This window comes from Pteropus medius, unplaced genomic scaffold (assembly GCF_902729225.1).
Source record: "Pteropus medius unplaced genomic scaffold, Ma_sr-lr_union100, whole genome shotgun sequence".
Lineage (NCBI taxonomy): Eukaryota > Metazoa > Chordata > Mammalia > Chiroptera > Pteropodidae > Pteropus > Pteropus medius.
In genome coordinates, this window is record NW_024340701.1 from 5,792,949 (window position 1) to 5,814,805 (window position 21,857).

General features: G+C 31.4%; 1 protein-coding gene and 1 non-coding gene across 3 annotated transcripts in view; one reads left to right on the forward strand and one right to left on the reverse strand.

Annotated features, from left to right (window-relative positions):
* The window catches only part of CUNH1orf185 (chromosome unknown C1orf185 homolog), a 115,973-nt gene that overhangs the window by 88,919 nt on the left and 5,197 nt on the right, over positions 1 to 21,857 (forward strand). For both annotated transcript variants that reach the window (XM_039885783.1, XM_039885792.1), the window contains exons 3-4: positions 6,351 to 6,456; positions 10,673 to 10,808. In XM_039885783.1, the coding sequence (XP_039741717.1) occupies positions 6,351 to 6,456; positions 10,673 to 10,808 (242 nt within the window). The remainder of the gene's footprint in view (positions 1 to 6,350; positions 6,457 to 10,672; positions 10,809 to 21,857) is intronic.
* LOC120581382 (5S ribosomal RNA) lies at positions 20,333 to 20,451 on the reverse strand. The gene has a single exon (XR_005647256.1). It is a non-coding gene; the product is annotated as a 5S ribosomal RNA (ribosomal RNA).

Here is a 21,857-nt window from a genome sequence, read left to right on the forward strand (position 1 = left end):
GAACCCTGCTTACCATTCATTATAGATTTTTAAATGTTCAGGGCAAGGATCCATTCTCATTAAAATGGATTTTTATTCCTCGCTTGGTGCCTAAAACAGTATCTCACACATATTTGGTGTTCAATAGATGTTTATTAGAGTAAACCTGAGACTAAAATCTGGCAAAACCCTAAAAGTATAACAAACAGATAATTTCTGAACACTCAAAAATAAAACAGGACTTGTAGTACTAGGATAATTGTGAAAAATAACCTGAAAACTCTTGGTACAAATACCTAGTAATTCTGGTTCAAGATAAATGCATACATACATACATACATACATACATACATACTCTATATTTATATGTATGTGTATATATTTATATCCTTTGTATATCTATCTATATATATCCATAGAGCCTTTAATATACCTGTCTATATTAATATACCTAGATATAAATATATATGTTAAAGGATAGATGGGCATAGGAAGAGAGCCCTACAAAGGCAATAAAGATGTAGATAGAGAAAAGGTAGGAAAACCGAGTGAATTTAGGTTACTGATGCCAAGGAGGGAAAGAGAGTGGTCAATAGTGACCTTTAGATTTTGTTTGAATGAAGTTATTAATGACCTTGGAGATAGAGTTGTGGAAAAGTAGAAATTCTAATTGTAAGAATTTTAGCTGCAAATGGTAAGAAAAAGATCAATTGCAAGTTATGGGTAAAAGAGAGTTTTTTGTTTTTGTTTTTTAAGATGGAAGAGTGATAACCTGATTTAAGACTTAATCATCTGTTTGGCTAGCTATCACTTACTCATTCTGTAAGATTCAGCTCAGGTGTTAACTTTAGGAAACTGTCCCCGCACTTGGTCAAACTGCCTCTGATGTCTTAGCACTGCCAATAGGGTCATTATTATAAAACTTAGAATATTTTAATCAACATATTCATTTAAATGTCTGTCCCCTCCAGAATGTAAACTCAATGATCATGTGTTACTTCTCTTTGCATTACCAATTCTTGGCAAGGGTTTGGCAATAGAATATTCTCAAACGGTGTTCAACTAAACTATAGAGACTTTTTTCTTAACTTTCCCCTATCTTTTTATAATGCTAGCATCTAGCACAGTGCCTATCATTCATTCATTGACTATTCAATCATTTCTTGAGAACCAGTCATTATTCTAAACTCTGAAAATACCATAGTGAAAAAGACTTATCTTCTAGCAAAGAGCAAGAGACAATAGACAATAAACTAATAAGTAAAGAAGATTATTTATGATAGTAATTATTAAAAACAAAGAAACAGGGTGATATGATAGAGTGACTTTTGAAACTGAAGAATCATTACTTTGGATAAGATACTTAAAGGCAGAGTTGAGAAAGTAAATATACTACTTTTGTATATAATGTTTGTAATATATATTGACTAAACCTTCAAAGTGAGAGGGGATCTTAATGATCTCAGAATCGAGTCTTTTATTATACAGATTGATTTAGAGAGAAAGTGCAACTTGTTGAAGATATTTAACAAATATGTAATTTGTCTTTCTCTTGGTAAAGTGAAACTTGGAAACTATCAAATTCATTATACCTCATTGGAATTCCCCTAAAATGTTAATGACTCATTTAAACTAAGGACTGGAATGGTGTACTAATCACACGTACTTTCTTCCCTAATGGAGAATTTAAAAAAAAAAAAAGAGGAGGACAGAGATCTTTAGAAGGAGAAAATAGGTGGCCTATAAACACAGTGATAACAATAGAGAAGGTGCCACAAAAAGACCTGTAACATCTAAATAAAGAAGTTAGGAATTACATATGAATCTTCAAAAACTTTCTTCCTGATTTTTCTAAGATACTCATGATAGAAAATTTGAATATACAGAAAAGTCTGGAGTAGAGAATTATAATGATAAACTCTTACCCCCAGTATAACTAATGTTGATTATTTTCTTCATACAAATACATTTCTCTTTTTCTCTTTTTTAAAATTGAGATTATATTATTTTTATATTTTTTAAATAGTTGAGAAAATAAGAAAAGTGAAAAAAACAAAGAGTAAAAACATCTATGTATTTCCTACTAAATAAATATTTTTGGTCATATAAGCTTCAGACCTTTAAGTTTATAAGGAAATAAAACATTACAGATAAAGTCTAAGTTGGTGTTCCATCCATAGTCCCATTTCTCTCATTTCTTCCTTGGACAAAACTAATATGAATTTGGTATATTTTAATACCTATGTTACATTAATGTTTTTTTAAATAGTATTATTTTGTATTTTAATGTGCATAAATAGAATCAATACATAATTGGAATAATCGAATATAAATTTCTGGAAATTGCTTTTTGCACTGAACTTTTGTTTTTCAGTTCTACTCATGCTGTTATATATAGATTTAGTTGATTTATAAGTCATAAGTGTTAAGCTTGATGAATTTTCACTGAACACACCTATGTACCAGCACCTAGTTTAAGAAACAGAATATTACTAGCATCTCTGAACTCCCCCTCGTGTCTGTGTTTGAACTTTATGTCTGCCTCCTTCTGTCCAACATTATTTATGAAATTTATCCATGTTGTTGTGGGTAGTTGTAGTTATTCTTTCCCATTGTTATAGAATATTTTGTTTTCATAAATTCAACTTTTTTATTTATCCATTCAACTATTGATGGCATTTGGGCAGTTTCCAATTTGTGGCTCTCTCAAATAGCAATGCTATAAACATTCTCATATATATTTTTTTAACATATGTATGCATTTCACTTATGTATATGTCTAAGAATTGTTGGGTCATAGAATATGCATATGTTCAGCTTTACTAACAGTGCCAAACAGTTTTCCAAAGTATTGTACAAAATTGCATTCCCACCAGTGAATGAGAATTCAGATTACTCTGCCTCCTTGACAACACTTGATATTTTCTTTTTCATTTTAGGCATTATATAAAATTGTTGTATTATCTCATTGTGATTTAATTTGCACTTCCCTGATTATTAATGAAGCTTTCATATATTTATTGGCCATTTAGATATTCTCTTTTATGATACTCTTATATATTTAACAGTTTTTTTTCTAACAAATCTAAAGATATTTGGTGTCTCTATTCTTCACCTAATCTAGATAAGGAAGGACTTTAGCAATTTTTAAATTACTACTGTTCTATCACTTACCAGTTGTATGCCTTTAAGCAAGTTACTTAAACTCATTTTGCCTCATCTGTTTCTTCATAGGTAAAGTGGGGAAACAATAGCACTTAGCTCATAGAGTTGTTTGTATTAAATAAGTTAGTATACATAAAGTGCTTCAAATCGTGTCTGGAATATAGTATCTATAAATGTTAGATATTATTGTTGTTGCTATTAGTGAAAGGATATATAGCATATCAAGGGGATAGAATGGAGTTCAGAAATAGGCTGACACAAATATAGATAATTGATTTTTGACAAGGCTGCAAAGGCAACTCAATTAAGAAAAGAAAGTCTTTTCAGCAAATGATGTTAGAACCATTGGGTATACATATGAAAAAAAAAAAAAAAAGAACTTGACCCGCGCCTCATACCTTATGCAAAAACTAATTCAAAATGAATCGTAAATTAGGAGTAAATATAAAACTATAAATCTTTTATAGGAAACATAGGAGAAAATCTTCATGATCTGGGTTTGGCAGAGAGTTCTCAGATAGGATTCTTAGCACAATCCATAAAAGAAAAAAGTTGATAAGTTGGACATCACCAAAATTAAAGTTTTTCTCCGTGAAAGACATTGTTAAGAGAATTGAAAAGACAAGCCACAGACTGGGAGAAAATCTTTCAAAATCACATATCTGACCAAGGGCTTATATCCAGATGTATAAATAATTCTAAAAAATTAGCAAAGACTTGGACAAATCACTGAGGAAGATATATGGATGGCAAATAAGCACATTGCAAGATGTTCAACATCATTATTCACTAAGGAAATGCAAATTGAAATCATAGTGAACTACCACTGCATATCTATTGGAATGGCTGAAATAAAACTGACAATACCAAGTGGTGGCAGAGATATTGAGCAGCTGGAGCTATTATATATTGCTTGTGGGAAAGCAAGAAAATTCAGCCACTTAGGAAAGCAGTTTGGCAGTTTCTTATAAATTAAAATATATACTTGCTACCTGACCTTACAGAAATAAAAACTTATGTTTAACAAACACTTGTATGCAAGCATATAGTAGCTTTGTTCCTAACAGCCCCCAACTGGAAACAACCAAATGTCTCTCAGCTGGGGAATAAACTGGTGGTGCATCTATAAAATGGAATATTTCTCAGGCTACTTCTCTATGCTCTTTTTTTGAAGCTCTATTAGTTTTATGTCATATACTCTTAATCTTTTCCAAATATCATAATTTACCATATTTTTTATTTCTTTATGTAGCTGGGTGAATTCAGTATTATCTTTTATTTCATTAATGATGTTCAAGAGTTTACTCCATCTTAAAATTTTTGAATTTTATTTCCAATATTCCTCCTTTGTCTATTTTTGAATTGGTCTTTTATTGGTGGCTCAGGACTCCCTTCTCTCAGAGATTTTGGTAATACAGAGTCATTCATTGTATTAGAGGATGGTTTGGTCTAGGTCTTATCTCAACAATTTTCTTCCTCCGCCCCCACACCCCAACCCCCAGCTAATTCCTGCTCCAGATCTCAATACCTAGCATGCCTCTGTTTTCTGGTTTTGTTTTGTTTTGTTGCTTTCTCTGTGTTGCTTTGCTTCCTATGTCCATAGAGGTCCTCATCTTATATTTGAGTACAACTATGTCTTTTGAATTTTTTGTAATATGAGTTTTATCTATCTTGCTTTTATCATTTAATACTATCTGACATTTCCTTATAGAACTATGCCAGTGATTCTCAACTAGGGACAATCTTGCCCACCTCCCAGAATACATTTGCTAATGCCTGGGGACATCTTTGTTACAATGCACAAGAGTGTCCTAACAACAAATTACCTGGTTCAAAAGATTGATAATATTGAGGTTGAGAAACCCTGCTCTAAATAATTAAAGAATATTATATTTTTAATTTGTAATAATTTATTTAATTGACTCCCTAATGTGGGGCACTTTTTTTTATATGATGAGTATCACTGTGATAGCCTTATATGCCTTTTTTGATAACATTAATTAATTCCCAAATTAGACATTTCTGAACCTGAAGAAAACTAAGATCTTGGAAGCTGGAAATTACTTTGGCTACAGTAAAAGTGCTGGAACAAAGTCTTTATCATGTCCTTTCCTTAGTGGAACTTATAATATGTTTACATATAAAAATATTCTATTAATTTTATGCTTTTAAACCCTTTTTTCCAAATAATATATTTCCAAGTTGTCTTAAGGCCCTTCAAGTTCTATACAGCCTTCTGCAAAAGCTTTCTACAGCTCACTTTATGCTTAAGGAGATTTCAGAATCTTAATAAATACTTGACCAGTCTGACTAAAATTACCTTTCTTTATTCTTAATTCTTTTTAATACATGCCAATATTAAGAATTTATATTAGAAAAAACAGAGGACTGCTTTAATTCGCTGAAACTTGGTTCAGTTACTTTTCTTACCTGGACCTCAATTTTAACTTCTGTAAAATGAAGGAGTTATACCATATAATTCCTATAGGCTTTTTAAAAAATTATTATTTTTATTTATTCATTTTTTTTTAATTTATTTTTTATGGTGACATTGGTTAATGAAATCCAATAAGTTTCAGCTATACACTTTAACAGTAAGGCATGTGTATATTTACACTGTGTGTTCACCTCCTATAGGCTTTTTAAATTATAAAGCTGTGATACGCTATTATTTCATATAGCTTTTATTTAGATATGACTATGATCTTTTACTTGAGATAAAGTGTAGATAAAACATTAAAAATTCCTAAGATCTTTAAAAATTCCTCATACTTGTTTTTTATTACCCTTATCTACCTCCTCGTAGTGATTGATAATCAAAATCTTAAAATGAAAAATGTCATGTAGGAAGACTGCAAGGAATGATATTGAGAAAATAACAAAAATTCACAGCTGAACTGAGAAAGAGAAAACTAGATAAGAAAAAAGGAGGTGACAGCTGTATGAAAACAAACAAACAAAACTAGGTCTCAAATCTTGGCAGAGTCAGAGAAATGCATCCTGGGCCCAAATCAGCATGAGGCTCTGTGTAATTCTCAAACTCATGGTCTTGAAATTTATTAGAAGCAGAATTCAGGCCTCGTAACTTCCTAATTAATGTCTTAACATTACTCTATGTAATATCATTTGAAACATTATTATATCATTTAATTTTACCTAGAGAATGAAGATACATGCATGAAATATTTTTTTATTTCTTTGTATAGGTTTATTTAATCACTTAACCTATTTTCTGGCTGCCGGTGCTGTTACATTAGGAATTGGTTTCTTTGCTTTGGCATCAGCTTTGTGGTTCCTGATTTGCAAGCGAAGGTAAGGTTTATTAGAATATTTTACTTTTTGTTCTTTTAAAAATCCAATGAAAGACTTTTTCAAATGGCATTAAACTTAAATAACAAAAATAGCATTGCTTCTGTAATTTGAGGTTTGGTTATAGACACTTTGATTGGGGAGGAAAAGCCTTACGTGTTTACAGTAGCCTGAAAGAGAAATCTTAGTAGTATAATTGTCCAAGTAGTATAAGAGCAATCTTCATGCATTAAAATTTTAATAGTGAAATCTATTGTATTTTTTAGAAGACACACATTTGAATGATAATATAAAGTTAGAATTTTTTTAAAAATTTTCACTACTAATTTAGAGATTATTTAATCAGTTCAGTATTTGCTTTGTCTGATGTAAAAAAATATATAAATTGTAACGTGATCTTCCCACACACTCTTCAGTGTTCACTTTCTCAGCAAATGCATACATTACTATTTATCCAATTGCACAAGTCATAAACTAGAAATTATTCACTTATTCATTTTTCAACAAATATTTATTGGGTGACTGCCATTGTTCTGTGAACAAGTCAGATGAGGTTTCTGTCGCATAGACTTACGGTGACACTGGGAGGAGACAGATATTGAACAAATAGATAAAGTGGTCAGGAATGTCTCTTCAAATGGTCAGTATGTAATCTGAGACCTGAGTGGGAAGGAGACAGACATGTGAAGATCTTATGGAAGAGGTATAGCAAGTTCAAAGACCCCAAGTGGGAGCGATGTTATTATTGTTCAGTAAACAGAAAGGCCAGTGTGAATCAACTGTCCTGAGGGAAAAATAATGATGATATTGAAAAGGTAGATAGGGGCCAAGTCACATAGGAATTTGTGGGCTAGAATATGGAGTTTGGATTTTATTATTTGTGCTATCAGAATTATATAAGCAGGGAGATGACACATTATTATCATAATAATAGCTGACATTGAGTGCTTACTACATACTAGGCACTGTCGTGCTTTATATGTTATCTCATTTGAACTTCATAATAGCCCTATGAGGTAGCAGTAATATTATCCCCTTTTAAAGACTCAATAATGTCACCTATAGATAGATGACATTTTTATAACACTTCTTAAAATTTAAGGTATAATTTACATACAAAAAAGCATGTAAATTTTAAATGTATAATGATGAATTTCAACAAACACATTTCTATGAAACCACAATCCCAGTGAAGATACAGAACTTTTCCAGCACTCTGTGAAGTTCCCTCATGCTCCTTTCCATGCATCACCGCCTGCCTCCCACCCAGAGGCAATCATTCTAATTTTTATCACCATAGATTAATTTTGCCTATTGTTTTTTAAAATTAAATTTATTGGGGTGACATTGGTTAATAAAATTATATAGGTTTCAAGTGTACGATTTAATAATACATCATGTATATTGCATTGTGGAATAATATGGACTTTGCTTTTTTCACTTAACATAATGTTTTTGAGGTTCATTTATATTTTTGCATTTATCTATAGTTCATTCTTTTTATTGTGAGTAATATTCCATTGCATGAATATACCTGTTTATTCATTCTTCTGTTAATGGACATTTGGGTCATTTCCAGTTTTTAGTTATTAGGAATAAGGCTGCTGTGAACATTCATGTATAAATCTTTTTGTACATGCACTTTCACTCCTTTTGGGGAAATACCTAAGAGTGAAACTACTGAATTATGTTTATAAGAAACTGCCAGTTTCCAAAGTGGGTGTATACTCCAAATGGCAATGTATCAGAGTTCTGATTTATATTTTTTAAAGACTTTTCTTCTCTGTGAAGCCTGAATTTTAATGGAGCATGGATGAAACAGACAAGTTAGGAGGCTTTGAGGGGATAGTGTCTTGGACTAATATGGAAGTAGAGGAGATGAAAACAAGGGGTTGGATTTGGTTGAATTGGATGGGGTAAGAAAGAATAAGTGAAATGGCAGAATTAATGGTAACACCTACGTTTTTACTATGAGCAACTGAGTAGTTGATGCCATTTACTGAGATGAGGAGATAGTTAGAGAAGTGAGGTGAGGGAGTGGTGACAAATTAGGAGTTTTATTTTGGATGTAATTTTGAAAGTCTATTAGATATCCAAGTGGAAATTTCAAATAGACAGTTGGATTTACATGTATGAACTTCAGGAGAGACATCAGGACTGAAGGTTTAGGTTACCCGAAATAACAGGACTGGATGAGACTGACTAAGGAGTGATTATTGAAAGAGAAGAACCTAGGCCTGTGCCCTTCAGCCTCCCAACATTTAGAACTCTAGTGAAAGAGTAGAATCAACAACATCTGGGAAACATGTCAAAGAAGTCAAAATTATGACATTATGAAAATGTTTCAAGAAGGAAGCAATGACCAGTTATGTTCCAGGTGCTTAAAAAGTTAAGATGTGTGAGGATAGAGAAATAATTTCTGGGTTTAGCAACATGGAAGTTATTGATGGCCTTAAAGAGTTTTGGTGGAGGAATGGGTTCAGAAGCTCACTTTTGAATAAAACACAAGAGGTGAGGAAATTGAAACAAATATAAATATCTCTTTCAAGGAGCATTTTATGTGTGTGAAGGAGATTAGATCAATGGGCCAGTAGCAGGAAGAGAATGTGGGATCAAGGAAGGGTGTTTTTTTCTCTAAAGATGTAAGACATGCTTGATATTTTCCTTTCTCTTTCCCATCTCCACTAAAGTTGAGCCATCACCAAGTTCTATTTATTTTATGTTATAAATTGCTCAAATCAATTCATTTTTCTCCATTACCACTGCCACCACTTTATCCTAATTATCATTATCCTCCACATAGACACTGCAGTAGGGGTTATAACTGACGCCCTACCTTCGCTATTGCCCTCATTTAATCTCTTATCCACACTTCAGCTAGACATTTTCCAAACGCAGATCTGATCAAGTCACCCCACCCACACTATATTATAAAGGACTTCCCATTGCTTTTAGGATAAAGACAAACCAACATGACTTTCAAGTCCCTACATGGTCTGCCCATGCATACTCCCCAATTTCATCTCCCGCTTTCCCTCTTGCTTTCTGTGTTTCTGCTATACTGTTCTAATCTGGTCACTGGGTCTTTGGACTTGATACTCTCTGACTAGAATGTTCTTACTCCCACATCTCTCCTCTTCCACCACTTTCTACCTAATAACTACTACCATTTCTTCAGATGACCGATTTAGTCATCCCATCCTCAGAAAAGCCTTCCCTGACCTCTCTAATGATTAATTCCCTCTGTTCCATAGTACTCACACAGTACCAGGTAGCTTTCCTGGATAACACTTTCCACACTTGTAATTTTTTATTTTCTTGTGATTATTTTATTAATGTCTGTCTCCCTTACTAGTGTTTAAGCTCCATGAGAGCAATGACAGTTCTATGAGGGCAGTGGCTATGCATTTTTTTCTTTTGCCACTATGGATACAATACCCAGTACAGTGCCTGACATATAGTAAGTATTCAATAAATATTCATTAAGTGAATTGAATTCTACGAATAAATGAATCCTAATTGTTAATACCTCATTAAATAACATAATATGGACTCTTGAATTAATTTGGAAAATTTCCAGTACCTCTGAAAGAAGAAATGGCAATTAGCATTATTTTTTAAATTATGAGCTTTATAATGACTATTAGAAACTATATTCCTTTATACTTAACTATTTTGATCATCTGGGGTTATAGTTGCTGATTTATTATTTATTATTTTAAACCCTCTTTCAAAATTGTTTCTAGTTGCATGGATAATGAAGGGACTTTTCCTTTGTAAGCCATTAGTTTCAATTCAGTTTCCTTCCACTTACTTTTGCTAGAAATATTATTAAATATAAAATTGACTATTGAGTTTCATTTTATTTAATTTATTTTGCCATCAAATGCAAATTTATGAAAAGACTGATTAACATTAAAGTCAATTAATTATTTCACAACCAGAAATAATGGTATCAAAAATTCTTGGTTAATCTTCAAAGTGGAAATATTAGCCCTGCATAAGGAGTAGCTTAATTTACATTCTATGAATAAAAGAGATATAATGAAATCAGTAACGTGAGAAGAGAATATGTTGATGTGTGCTTTTAAAAATAAATATGTAGTAACATTTATACTGATATTTAAACTCTTATATGTAACTATTGGAAACAAAGTAATTTTCACTGATTTATAATATAATTCATGTTTAATAATATTCTTTATAAAATATTTTTCAGAGAAATATTTAAAAATTCCAAATTTAAAGCAACTGATGAGAGATGTGGGCAAATACCATCAAAGCTGAGGACTAAATCTCATTCTCAATGTGTTTTTATTTCTCGAAATTTTCATACTGGAAGATTCCAATTACAGGTCGAGTATAATACTTTATAACAATCTTTTCAAAAAATTTCTGTTGATACCATGTCATTAGCATTGTTGTCTTTCAAGTTGAAAGACAGAGTATCCACCGTTATTTTTAAATCTGAGGGACAATAACATGAGCTAAATTTAAATTACCCAAACTAGTTAGAGTTTATACTATAGGAAACTGAAAAACTAAGTAAAAATGTCTCCTTCTACAGTTGCTATACTATATCACTAGCCTGAAAACCTGCATTCCCCATACTGGGATTGTTACAGGGATGAAGATAAATGGCATAAAAAAAAAAAAAGAAATGAAGGAAAATTGCCAGGCATATCAATGAAGAAAGAGATTTGGAGAAAAGAGAATACTCAGATAACCAACTCTAACCAAACCAACTGATTGAAATTAAATACAATTTAACAAGGATTTATTAAGCCTTTGTTACATTCTAAGCTCTGGGCCCCTTCAAGAGTAAGATATGAACACTACATTTGAGGTGCTAGGGTAGTACAAGTGCGAAAGGCAGACACATAATTAACTTTTTGTTACTTAAGTGTCAAAACAGTGCTATATGGACAAAGTAAAACAAGGGAGAGACCAGTAGAAACTTAAAACTATGACACAGCTAACCAAAACAAATATTTTATTTATTTTTTTTTTAGGCAAGGCAACCCTTGGTTGACCTCACATATTGCAAGGAACTTGTCAGCTTAAGTCCTTTTTTTTTTTTTTTTTTTCATGCAGCACCTGGTCTTCCCATCCAAGTACTAACCAGTACTAAGAAGGCCCGACCCTTCTTAGCTTCCAAGATCTGATAGGATTGGGCTCGTTCCGGGTAGCATGGCTATAGACTTTAATGGTCTTATAACATTAATAGATAAATAACAAAGTGATAGGATGTCAAAGTTTCATTATACATCTTGAATACTGAGCTCAAGTTGAATACAGTGTTTATTCATTTATTTAACAAACATATTTTGAGTGCCTTTATGGCAACACTAGTTTTGGCACTGAGGCTACATAAACAAATAAGACACGAGTCCAGACCTAGATGATCCCAAAGTTAGTAGAGGAAAAAAACGTATAAACTAAAAATTATAACATAATGTGATAAGAGCCACAAATTGAAGAAATGCAGACAAGGGAGTATAAATTAAGAAAGGCTTCACAGAGAATATGATTTTAGTTGGGTTTTGAGAAATGAATAGAAGTTTGCCGGGAGGAAAGAGAACAGTCTGTGTTCAAAAGCTTGCAGCTATAAAAGGAAGTAACATGTTCAGAAAAATGTTATAATGATTGGAGCCTAGGGTTTATAAAAGGGAGTGGTGGGAAAAGATCCTGGAGGTGACATTGTGAGGAGTCTCATTTGCAGTTTAAGGATTTTAGATTTTACCCCATAGGTTCTATAGATCCACCGGAGGCATTATGGGATTATGGTCAAGAGCATAGACAGTAGAGGTTAGAATCCTGGCTCTACCACTACTAGCTATGTAATTTTAGTAAAGTTTTGTAACTTTTCTATGTCTCAATTTCCTCATCTGCAAAATGAGGATGATTTCATCTCCACATAATTGTTAAGGGAATTGAATGAATTCGTATATAAAAAACACTCAGAATAGTGTCTGGCCACATCATGAGCACCATAAAGTATACTATTATTATTATTTCAGGGTTTTAAACAGGGAAGTTTAATGATCAAATTAATTCTAAAGATTATTAGCTCTGACCTTCAAATGAAGGATAGTTTGAAATAGAGATAACATTGTAGAAAAAAAATGTTTCTATGTATTCATTTAATATTAATTTAATTTATTGAGTACCCATCACATACTAGGAATTTTGCTAGGTACTATTGATGTAATGGTGTCTTCATATCTAGCGGTGGATACATACAAAAAGGTAATTACAAAAATGTCTTGAGTGCTCTGATGGCAGAAGTACATATGTAGGAGTACTAAATTTTAATTAGCTTGTTTATTATTCATTCAACAAATATATAATAAGTGCTTATGTGCCAGGCAGTGTTCTAGGTAATTGGAAATTTGGTAGTGAATGAGTCCCTGCTCTCATGAGATTTATGGTCTTGTGGGAGAGATAAATAATATACAAGTAAACACTAATCATATTTAGGACTTTTGATAGTCAGTGAAAGGAACCTAATTCAGAAGAAAAGAGTATAAAACATAGCATGAAAACATAGTATAAAAGAATAGATAGTGTTGACCGCAACCACAATCAGTTTCAGTAAATAAAGTACTCCTTTTTATATTGTCCCTCTTTTTCTCCTCTCAGTTTCTGCCTATGTATTGGCCTCTTTCTCTCCTACTATGACAGGCAAGCAGGAGGATGAAAATTATAACAAAAAATATGGTTTAATATAATATAGATCTAGAGCTTGGTTCCTAAAAAGTATTATTGTGAAAGATAACATATATACAAAAGAACACACACACAGTTTAAAGAATAATAAGTGGAATTTTTATTCCCACCACCCAGAAAAAGAAATTGAATATTACCAGGAACTTTTGAGATATCCTGAATATTTATCTCTTACACTCCCACCCTTCACTGAAGGACCCGCTTATCCTATAATTGCAATTAACCATTTCTTTGCTTTTCTTTATGATTTTACCACAAATGTTATAAATCCTCGAACAGTGTATTATTAAATTTTATATGTTTTTGGGCTTCATGTTTACCTTTTTGTGCAATATTACATTTCTGAGACTCATCCAGGTTGGTGCAGCATGCCCATAGTTTATTATTTTTACTATTATATGGCATTCCATTAGATGAATATATCAAATTTTATGTTATGGACATAATTTGGATTGTTTGCAGTTGTTTTTTAAGGAATTTTCTTTAGGGAATACACCTGACGGTGAAATTGCGGACTTATGGGGTATGTGCATTTTCAATATTATTAAATAATTCCAAATTGTTTTCTAGAGTAGCTGTATCAACATACATTCCCCCAGGGCACACATAAGTGCTAGGATTGTTCCATATAAAAAAAATTGATATTTTTAGGCTCCTAAGTTTTTGACAATCTGATGAATGTGTAAAAGTATCTCACTATTGTTTTTTCTTAATAGACTTTATTTTTTGAGCAGTTTTAGGTTCACAGCAAAATTAAGCAGAAAGTACAGAGTTCCTGTATACCCATTTCCCCTATACCCTCCCCCACTGTCAACATCCAGAGTGATACATTTCTTACAATTGATCAACCTGTATTGACACACCATTATCACCCAAGTCCATTGTGTACATTAAGATTCACTCTTAGTGTTATACATTCTATGTGTTTGGGGGAAAAATATATATATATATCATATATATCTATATATATTTGTCCAAACCTATAGAACAGAGAAGAAGGTAGACAACAGGGGTGAGGGTAGAAGTGAGACGGGCAGAGAGAGAGAAATCCACCATTATAGTATCATACAGAATAGTTTCACTATCCTAAAAATCTTGTCCTCTGCCTCTGCCTATTCATCCCTCCCTCCTCTCTAATCCCTGACAAGCATTTTACTATTTCTGTAGTTTTGCCTTTTTCAGCATGTCATATAGTTAGAATTATGTAGTACATAGCCTTCTCAGATTGGCTTCTTTCACTTAGTAAGATGCATTTAAGTTTCTCCCTGATTTTTCAAGGCTTAATAGCACATACCTTTTTAGAACTGAAAAATATACAAGTATATGGGTATAACACAGTTTATTTATCCATTCATTTATTGAAGGGCATTTTGGTTGCTTCCAAGTTTTGGCAATTATGAATAAAGCCACTATAAATATTCATGTGCAGATTTTGTGTGGACATACGTTTTCAACTTATCTGGGTAAATACCAATGATCATGACTGCTGGATCAGATGATAAGAGGTGTTCAGTTTTGTAAGAAATTGCCAAGCTGTTAAAGTGTACCATTTTGCATTCACACTATCAATGAATGAGAGTTCCTGTTGCTTCACATCTTTACCAGCTTCTGGTGGTCAGCGTTTTGGATTTTCACTATTATAATAAGAATATAGTGGTAATTTGTTGTTTTAATTTTCATTTCCCTAATGACATATGATGAGTAACAGCTTTTCATATGCTTATTTGCCATTTGTATATCTTCTTTGGTGAGATGTCTTTTCAAATCTTTTGCTCATTTTTAATTGGATTGTTCATTTTCTTATTGTTGAGTTTTAAGAGTTCTTCGTATTTTTTTTTAACAGTCTTTTATCGGATACATCTTTTGCAAAGATTTTTACACAGTTTGTGACTTGTCTTTTCATTCCCTTGATATCTTACTATAGTTTTAATTTGTTTTTTCTTGTCAAAAATTAGGTGATTGTCTTAAAGTTCATTGGCCATTATGGTTTTTCTGTTACGTAAAAGGCCTGTTCGAATCTCACCTCTTTTTCTATTAGTTTGTCTATTTATTATAAAACTTTAAAAAGAGTTATATATTCTGGATAACCAATCCTTTGTCAGTTATGTTAATTTTAATATCTTCATACGTTTTACAACTTTCCTTCTCACTATTTTTATAGTGCATTTTGATAACCAAAAAATTTCTTTTATTTTTAATGTAACCTAATTTCTCAGCCCTTTCTTTTATCACTTATTGTTTCCTTCCCTATTCCAGAGACATAAAGATACCCTTCTATATTTCCTAAGAGTTTTATAGTTTTGACTATGTAGGTCTTTAATCAATCTGGCATTGATTTCTGTGATTGGTGTAAATAGGAATCCAATTTGACTTTTTTCTGTATGTTTGCCCAACTGTCTAGTAGCATTTACTGAAATTCTTTTGGTATTTAGAGGGCAACTGCAGTATAGTTTTAGATCAATTTGAGAAAAGCCAATTCTTTACAACATTGTTTCTAATCCATGAACATGATGTTTTGCTGTATTTAGGTTATTTTTAATATCTTTCAATAAAACTTTATAATTATCTTCATAAAAGCCTTGCAAATCTTATATTAACTTTTATTACAAGAAAATTGATATGTTTATGCTTTTGCGATATGATTTTTAAGTAAACTTTTTATTTTGGAATAATTTTAGATTGATAGAAAAGTTACAAAGATAATAGAGTTCTTATACATTTTACCCAGTTTCTCCCAGTGTTAAAATCTTAAATTACCATGGTACATTTGTCAAAACTAAGAAACCAACATGAGTACATTACTATTAACTTTATTCAGAGTTCACCAGTTTTTACATGAATGTGCTTTGCTCCTTCAATACATATCCAAGATACCACATTACATTTGTTTCTTTAATTTTCTTTTCTCTCTCTCTCTCTTTGTTTTACTTGACCTTTATAGTTTTGAGAAGTAGTGGTCATATGTTTTGTAAAATGTCCCTCAACTTGAGTTTATCTGATGTTTTTTCAGTATTATATTGAGATTATGAATGTGAGGAATAATACCACTGTATTGAAATTGATATGTTTTAAAATATTTTATTGATGTATAATTACCCACAAATCCTGAGACCTGGCGTTCTACTCAATGAACACTGATAATTGAATGTTCATTCCATCAACACTCAAAACAAGATACAGAACATTTTTATCATCTGAAAAAATTCCCTCATATTCCCTATCAGTCAATTCTTCTACCTTTTCCAGTTAAGCATTTTCTGATTTATGTCAACAAAGTTCAGTTTTTATCCATTCCTAGATTTTGTACAAATGGAATCATATAATATATTTTTTTTATATCTGGCTATTTTCACTTAACACAAGTTTTTGGGATTCACCCATGTTATTTTGTGCATTAGAACTCCTTTCTATTAATATTGTAGGAATATACAACAATTTGTTTATCTATTCTCTTGTTGATGGACATTCGAGTTGTTTTCAGGTTTTGACTAGTATGAATAAAACTGCTCTAAATATTCATGTACTTTCAGTGAACATATATTTTTATTTTTATTGAGAAACTATCTTAGCATGAAATTGGTGGGGCTTGGGTAGACATACATATAACTTTATAACAAATTTCCAAAGTGGTTGTAACTTATTTCAAAGTGGTTATAACTTATTTCACTCCCATCACAGTAATTGAGAGTTCCAGTTGCTCTACATCCTTGCCAATATTTGTGTCATTAGAATTTTTTATTTTAGCCATTTTAATAGGTGTGAATCGTATTTCAATATGTTTTTAATTTATATTTCTCTAATAACTAAAGATGTCAAGAACCTTTTCAGGTGTTCATTGGTCAGTATATTTTATTTCGTGATCTACCTGTTTGGGTCTTTTGCCCATTTTTAAATTAGATTGTTGGGTTTATTTTGTTTGTTTTTAAATTAATGACTTGAGGAGTTCTTAATACAATTTGGATATAAGTCTATTATGAGAGACGTATGATGTGAATGTTTTTTTCTCAGACTGTGGCTTGTCTGTTCTTTTTTTACAGTGATATTTGATCAGCAGAAAGTTTTAATGTTGCTAAAGTCCAAGCTATGAATATTTTTCCTTTTAAAAGAAATTTTTATCCTTTCTAACAAATATTTATCTTTCTAAGTTTGTGTAGATATGCTTTTATGTGTTGTTTTAGTTACTCTATAGTGTTGGGTTTTATGTTTAGGTCTACGAGGCAGTAGAGGTCAAGGTTCATCTTTATCCATTATGATACCCAGTTGTTCTAGAAAATTGTGTTTAAAAAACTTTTCTTTCCTCATTGAACTAATTATCACTTTGATTGAAAAATCAATCTCCTATATATGTGTTGGTTTATTTATTGAACTCTGTGCTCTTTTTAGTGAACTATTTATCCTTAAATAATATTATACTGTCTTTTTAAAATTAAATGTATTGAGACAACATTGGTTAAGAAATTCTATAGTTTCAAGTGTACTTTTCAGTAATGCATCATTTAAGTTGCATTGTGTGTTCACTAAAGTTAAATCTCCTATCACTATATATTCGTCCCTCTTTACCCTTATCTACCTCCGACCCTTCCTTTATTCTCTCTGGTAACCACTAAACTGTTATCTGTGTCCATGAGTCAATTGTTTGTCTTGTTTGTTGCTTTCAGTTTTATATACTGTCTTGATTACTGTGACTTTATAATAAGTCATGGAGTCAAGTATTGTAAGTCCTCCAACTTTATTTTTTGCTCAAAAATGTTTTTGCTATTCTAGTTACTTTGTTTTTCCATATAATTTAGAGAGTAGCTTGTTTAGTTCCTTAAAAGGACTGTTCGAATTTTTATTAAACTAGTATCGAATCTGTAAATCAATTTATGGAGAATGGACATCTTAACAACATTGACTTTTCCAATTAATGACCATAGTATTACTCTACTTTTATTGAGGCCTTCTTTAATTTAAATTTATTAATTTATTGTGGTTTTAAATTTTAGTTCATAGTTTTAGGTATAGAAATCTTTCACATTATTAGTTAGATTTATTTAAAGGTTTTTTTATGTTAAATAGTATTGATTTTTAAATTTTATTTCCCAATTGTTTGTTGTTAGTAATACAAATAAATTGATTTCTTTTATGTTCATATTCTTAATTACAGATCAAGAAGTTGTAAAAAATGTTACAAATTTGTCTTATGTACCCATCACCCACTTCTCCTAATGATGACGTCTTATATAAATATGCCAAAAGTATACTTTCTACTTTATCATAAGTATACATTATCAAAACCAGGAAATTTAGACTACAGAACTTACTCAGATTATACCAGTTTTTGCATGTATTTACCTGTTGCCTTTGTATAAAATTCTGTAACATTTTATTATATGCATAGATTTATATAGCCACCACCACAGTTACTATATAAAATTGTTCCATCGCCATAAAGGAACTCTCTCATGATACTCTTTACAGTCACTCCCTCTCTCTCTTTACCTAACCCCTGGCAACCATTAATCTGTTCTCTATCGCTACAATTCTGTCATTTGCAGAATATTATAAATTGAATCATACAGCATGTGGCCTTTTGAGATTGGCTTTTCTTCACTTAGCATAATATTCTTAAGATCCCTCCAAGTCATTCATGTATCAATAACTTTTTTAATTTTCTACTGCTGAGTAGTATAGCATTGTATGGATGTAGCATAGTTCTTTTAACTATTTACCCATTGAGGAATATTTGCATTTTTTTCCAGTTAGAAGCTGTTACAAAATAAAGATGCCATGAACATTTATGTGTAGGTTTTTCTGTAAACATAAGTTTTAGTTTCTTCTATGCATTTTATTGTTTCAGGTCTTATGTTTAAGTCTTTGATCCATTTTGAGTTAATTTTGGTGTATGGTGACAGCAGTCTAGTTTCATTCTGTTGCATGTGGCTTTCCAGCTTTCCCAGAACCATTTATTAAAGAGGCTTTCTTTTCTCCATTACATGTTTTTGGCTCCTTTGTCAAAAATTATTTGCCCATATATATGTGAGTTTATTTCTTGGTTCTCAATTCTGTTCCACTGGTCTGTGTGTCTATTTTTCTGCCAATACCATGCTGTTTTGATTATTGTCACTTTGCAGTATAATTTGAAGTCAGTGTGATACCTCTGGCCTTGTTCTTTTTCTCAGGACTGCTTTGGCTAGTCAAGATCTTTGGTGATTCCATATAAATCTGATGATTTTTTTTGTTCTATTTCTTTAAAAACTACCTTTGGGATTTTGATGGGGATTAAATATGTACATTGCTTTAGGTTGGCCATTTTAATTCTGTTGATTCTTCCAGTCCATGAACATAGCATATCTTTCCATTTCTTTGTGTCTTCAATTTCTTTTAAGAATGTCCTATAGTTGGCAGTGTACCGGTCTTTCACATCCTTTGTTAAGTTTATTCCTAGGTATTTTATTCTTTTTGTTGCAGTCGCAAAAAGAATTTCTTTTCATATCTTTTACTGAAATTTCATTGTTAGTATATAGGAACATAATAGATTTTTGTACATTGATTTCGTATCCTGCAATTTTACTGTATTTGTTCACTGTTTCTAATAGTTTTTTAATGGAGTCTTTAGAGTTTACTATATAAAGAATCATGTTGTTTGTAGAAAGTGACAGTTTGACTTCTTCATTCCCAATTTAGATGCTTTTTATTTTTTTCTCTTGCCTGGTTGCTTTAGCTAGGATTTTCAATACTGTATTGAATTAGAATGGTGTGAGCAAGCATCCTTGTCTTGTTCCTGATATTAAAGGAAAAGCTTTCAGTTTTTCACCATGAAGTGTGATATTAGCTGAAGGTTTGTCATATATGACCATTATTATGTTGAGGTACTTTCCTTCTATACCCATTTTGTTAAGTATTTTAATCATAAATGAATGCTGTATCTTGTCAAAAAGCTTTTTCTGTATGTATTGATATGATTATATTATTTTTGTCCTTTATTTTGTTTTTGTGATGTGCACATTGATCAATTTGCATTTATTGAAACATCCTTGTGCTCCTGGAATGAACCCCACTTGATCATGTTGTATAATCTTTTTCTTTTTTTTTAGGTGAGGCAACCCTTGGTTGACCTCACAGATTGCAAGGACCTTGTCAGCTTACAATCCCTTTTTTTTTTTTTTTACACCTACAGCACCTGGTCTTCCTAGGTGGTCTCCTATCCAAGTACTAACCAGGCCTGACCCTGCTTAGCTTCTGAGATCAGATGGGATCAGGCTTGTTCAGGGTGGCATGGCCGTAGACTGACGTATAATCTTTATAATGTATCCTAATACCAAAACCTGGTAAGGATAACACAAAAAAAGAAAACTATAGACCAATATCTCTGGTAAATACAGATACAAAAATACTAAACAAAATAGTAGCGAATTGAATACAACAATACATTAAAAGTTTATCTTTTCACTTTCTGATGATATGCTTTGATGAACAACAGTTTTTGATTTTTGTATGTCCAATTTATCTTTTTTTTTTCATTGCTTGTGCTTTTGGTGTCATATCTAAAACCATTCCCTGATTTAAAGTCCTAAAGATTTATGCTTATATTGTCTCCTAAGAGTTTAATAGTTTAGCTCTTATATTTAAATGTTTGATTCATTGGGAGTTAGGTTTTTTATATTGTGTGAAGTTTAGGTCCAACTTTATTCATTTGCATGTAGATATCTAATTTTCCCAACACCATTTGTTGAAAAGACTTTCTTTTCCCCTATTGAATTGCTTTGGCACCATTGTCAAAAATCAGTTGACTGTAAATGTCAGTATTTATTTCCGGAATATTATTTCTATTCCATTGATCTATATATTTATTCTTATACCAGTATCACACTGTCTTATTTACTATAGATTTATAGTAAGTTTTGATATCAGGAAGTTCTCCAACTTTTTTCTTTTTTCAACATTGTTTTGGCTGTTTTAATTTTCCCTTTTATATTTCTACCTTTGATTCATTTTTAGTTAATTTTTGCATAAGGTATAAGGTTTAGATCAAAGTTCATTTGAGGGCTACTAATGTTTCATTGTTCTAGTGCTATTTATTGAAAAGGCTATCTTTCCATTTAATTGCTTTTGTAACTTTTGTCAAAAATCTGTTGGGCATATATGAGAGGGTCTATTTCTGGATTTTCTATCTGCATCATTGATCTATATGTCTGTCTCTACCAAGCCACATAGTAAGTCATAAAATTGAGCAGCATGATTCTTCTAATTTCATTCTTCTTTTTCAACACCGTTTTAACTTTTCTTTTTCTTTTGGCTCTCCATATAAATTTTAAGATAAACTTCTCTCTAACTAGAAAAAATCTTGTTGAGATTTTGATGGGAATTACAATTTGTTAATAGGTAGATTTTTAGTGAATTTATGTCTTTACTACAATTGTTTACACTGATCTGTGTTCTATAACCTTTACAAATAAATTTATTACTTCCAGTAGTTTTTTGGTGGACTCCATAAGGTTTTCTTCATACATAATCATATCATCTGTGAAAAACATCAGTTTTACTTCTTTTCCAATCTTTATGCTTTTTATTTTGTTTTCCTATGTATTGGGTGAGACCTCTAGTATAATGATGAAATAGAAATGTTAAGAGCAAATATATATACTTTCTGTATTCTTAATCTTAGAGAGAATACATTCAGCTCTTCACTTTTA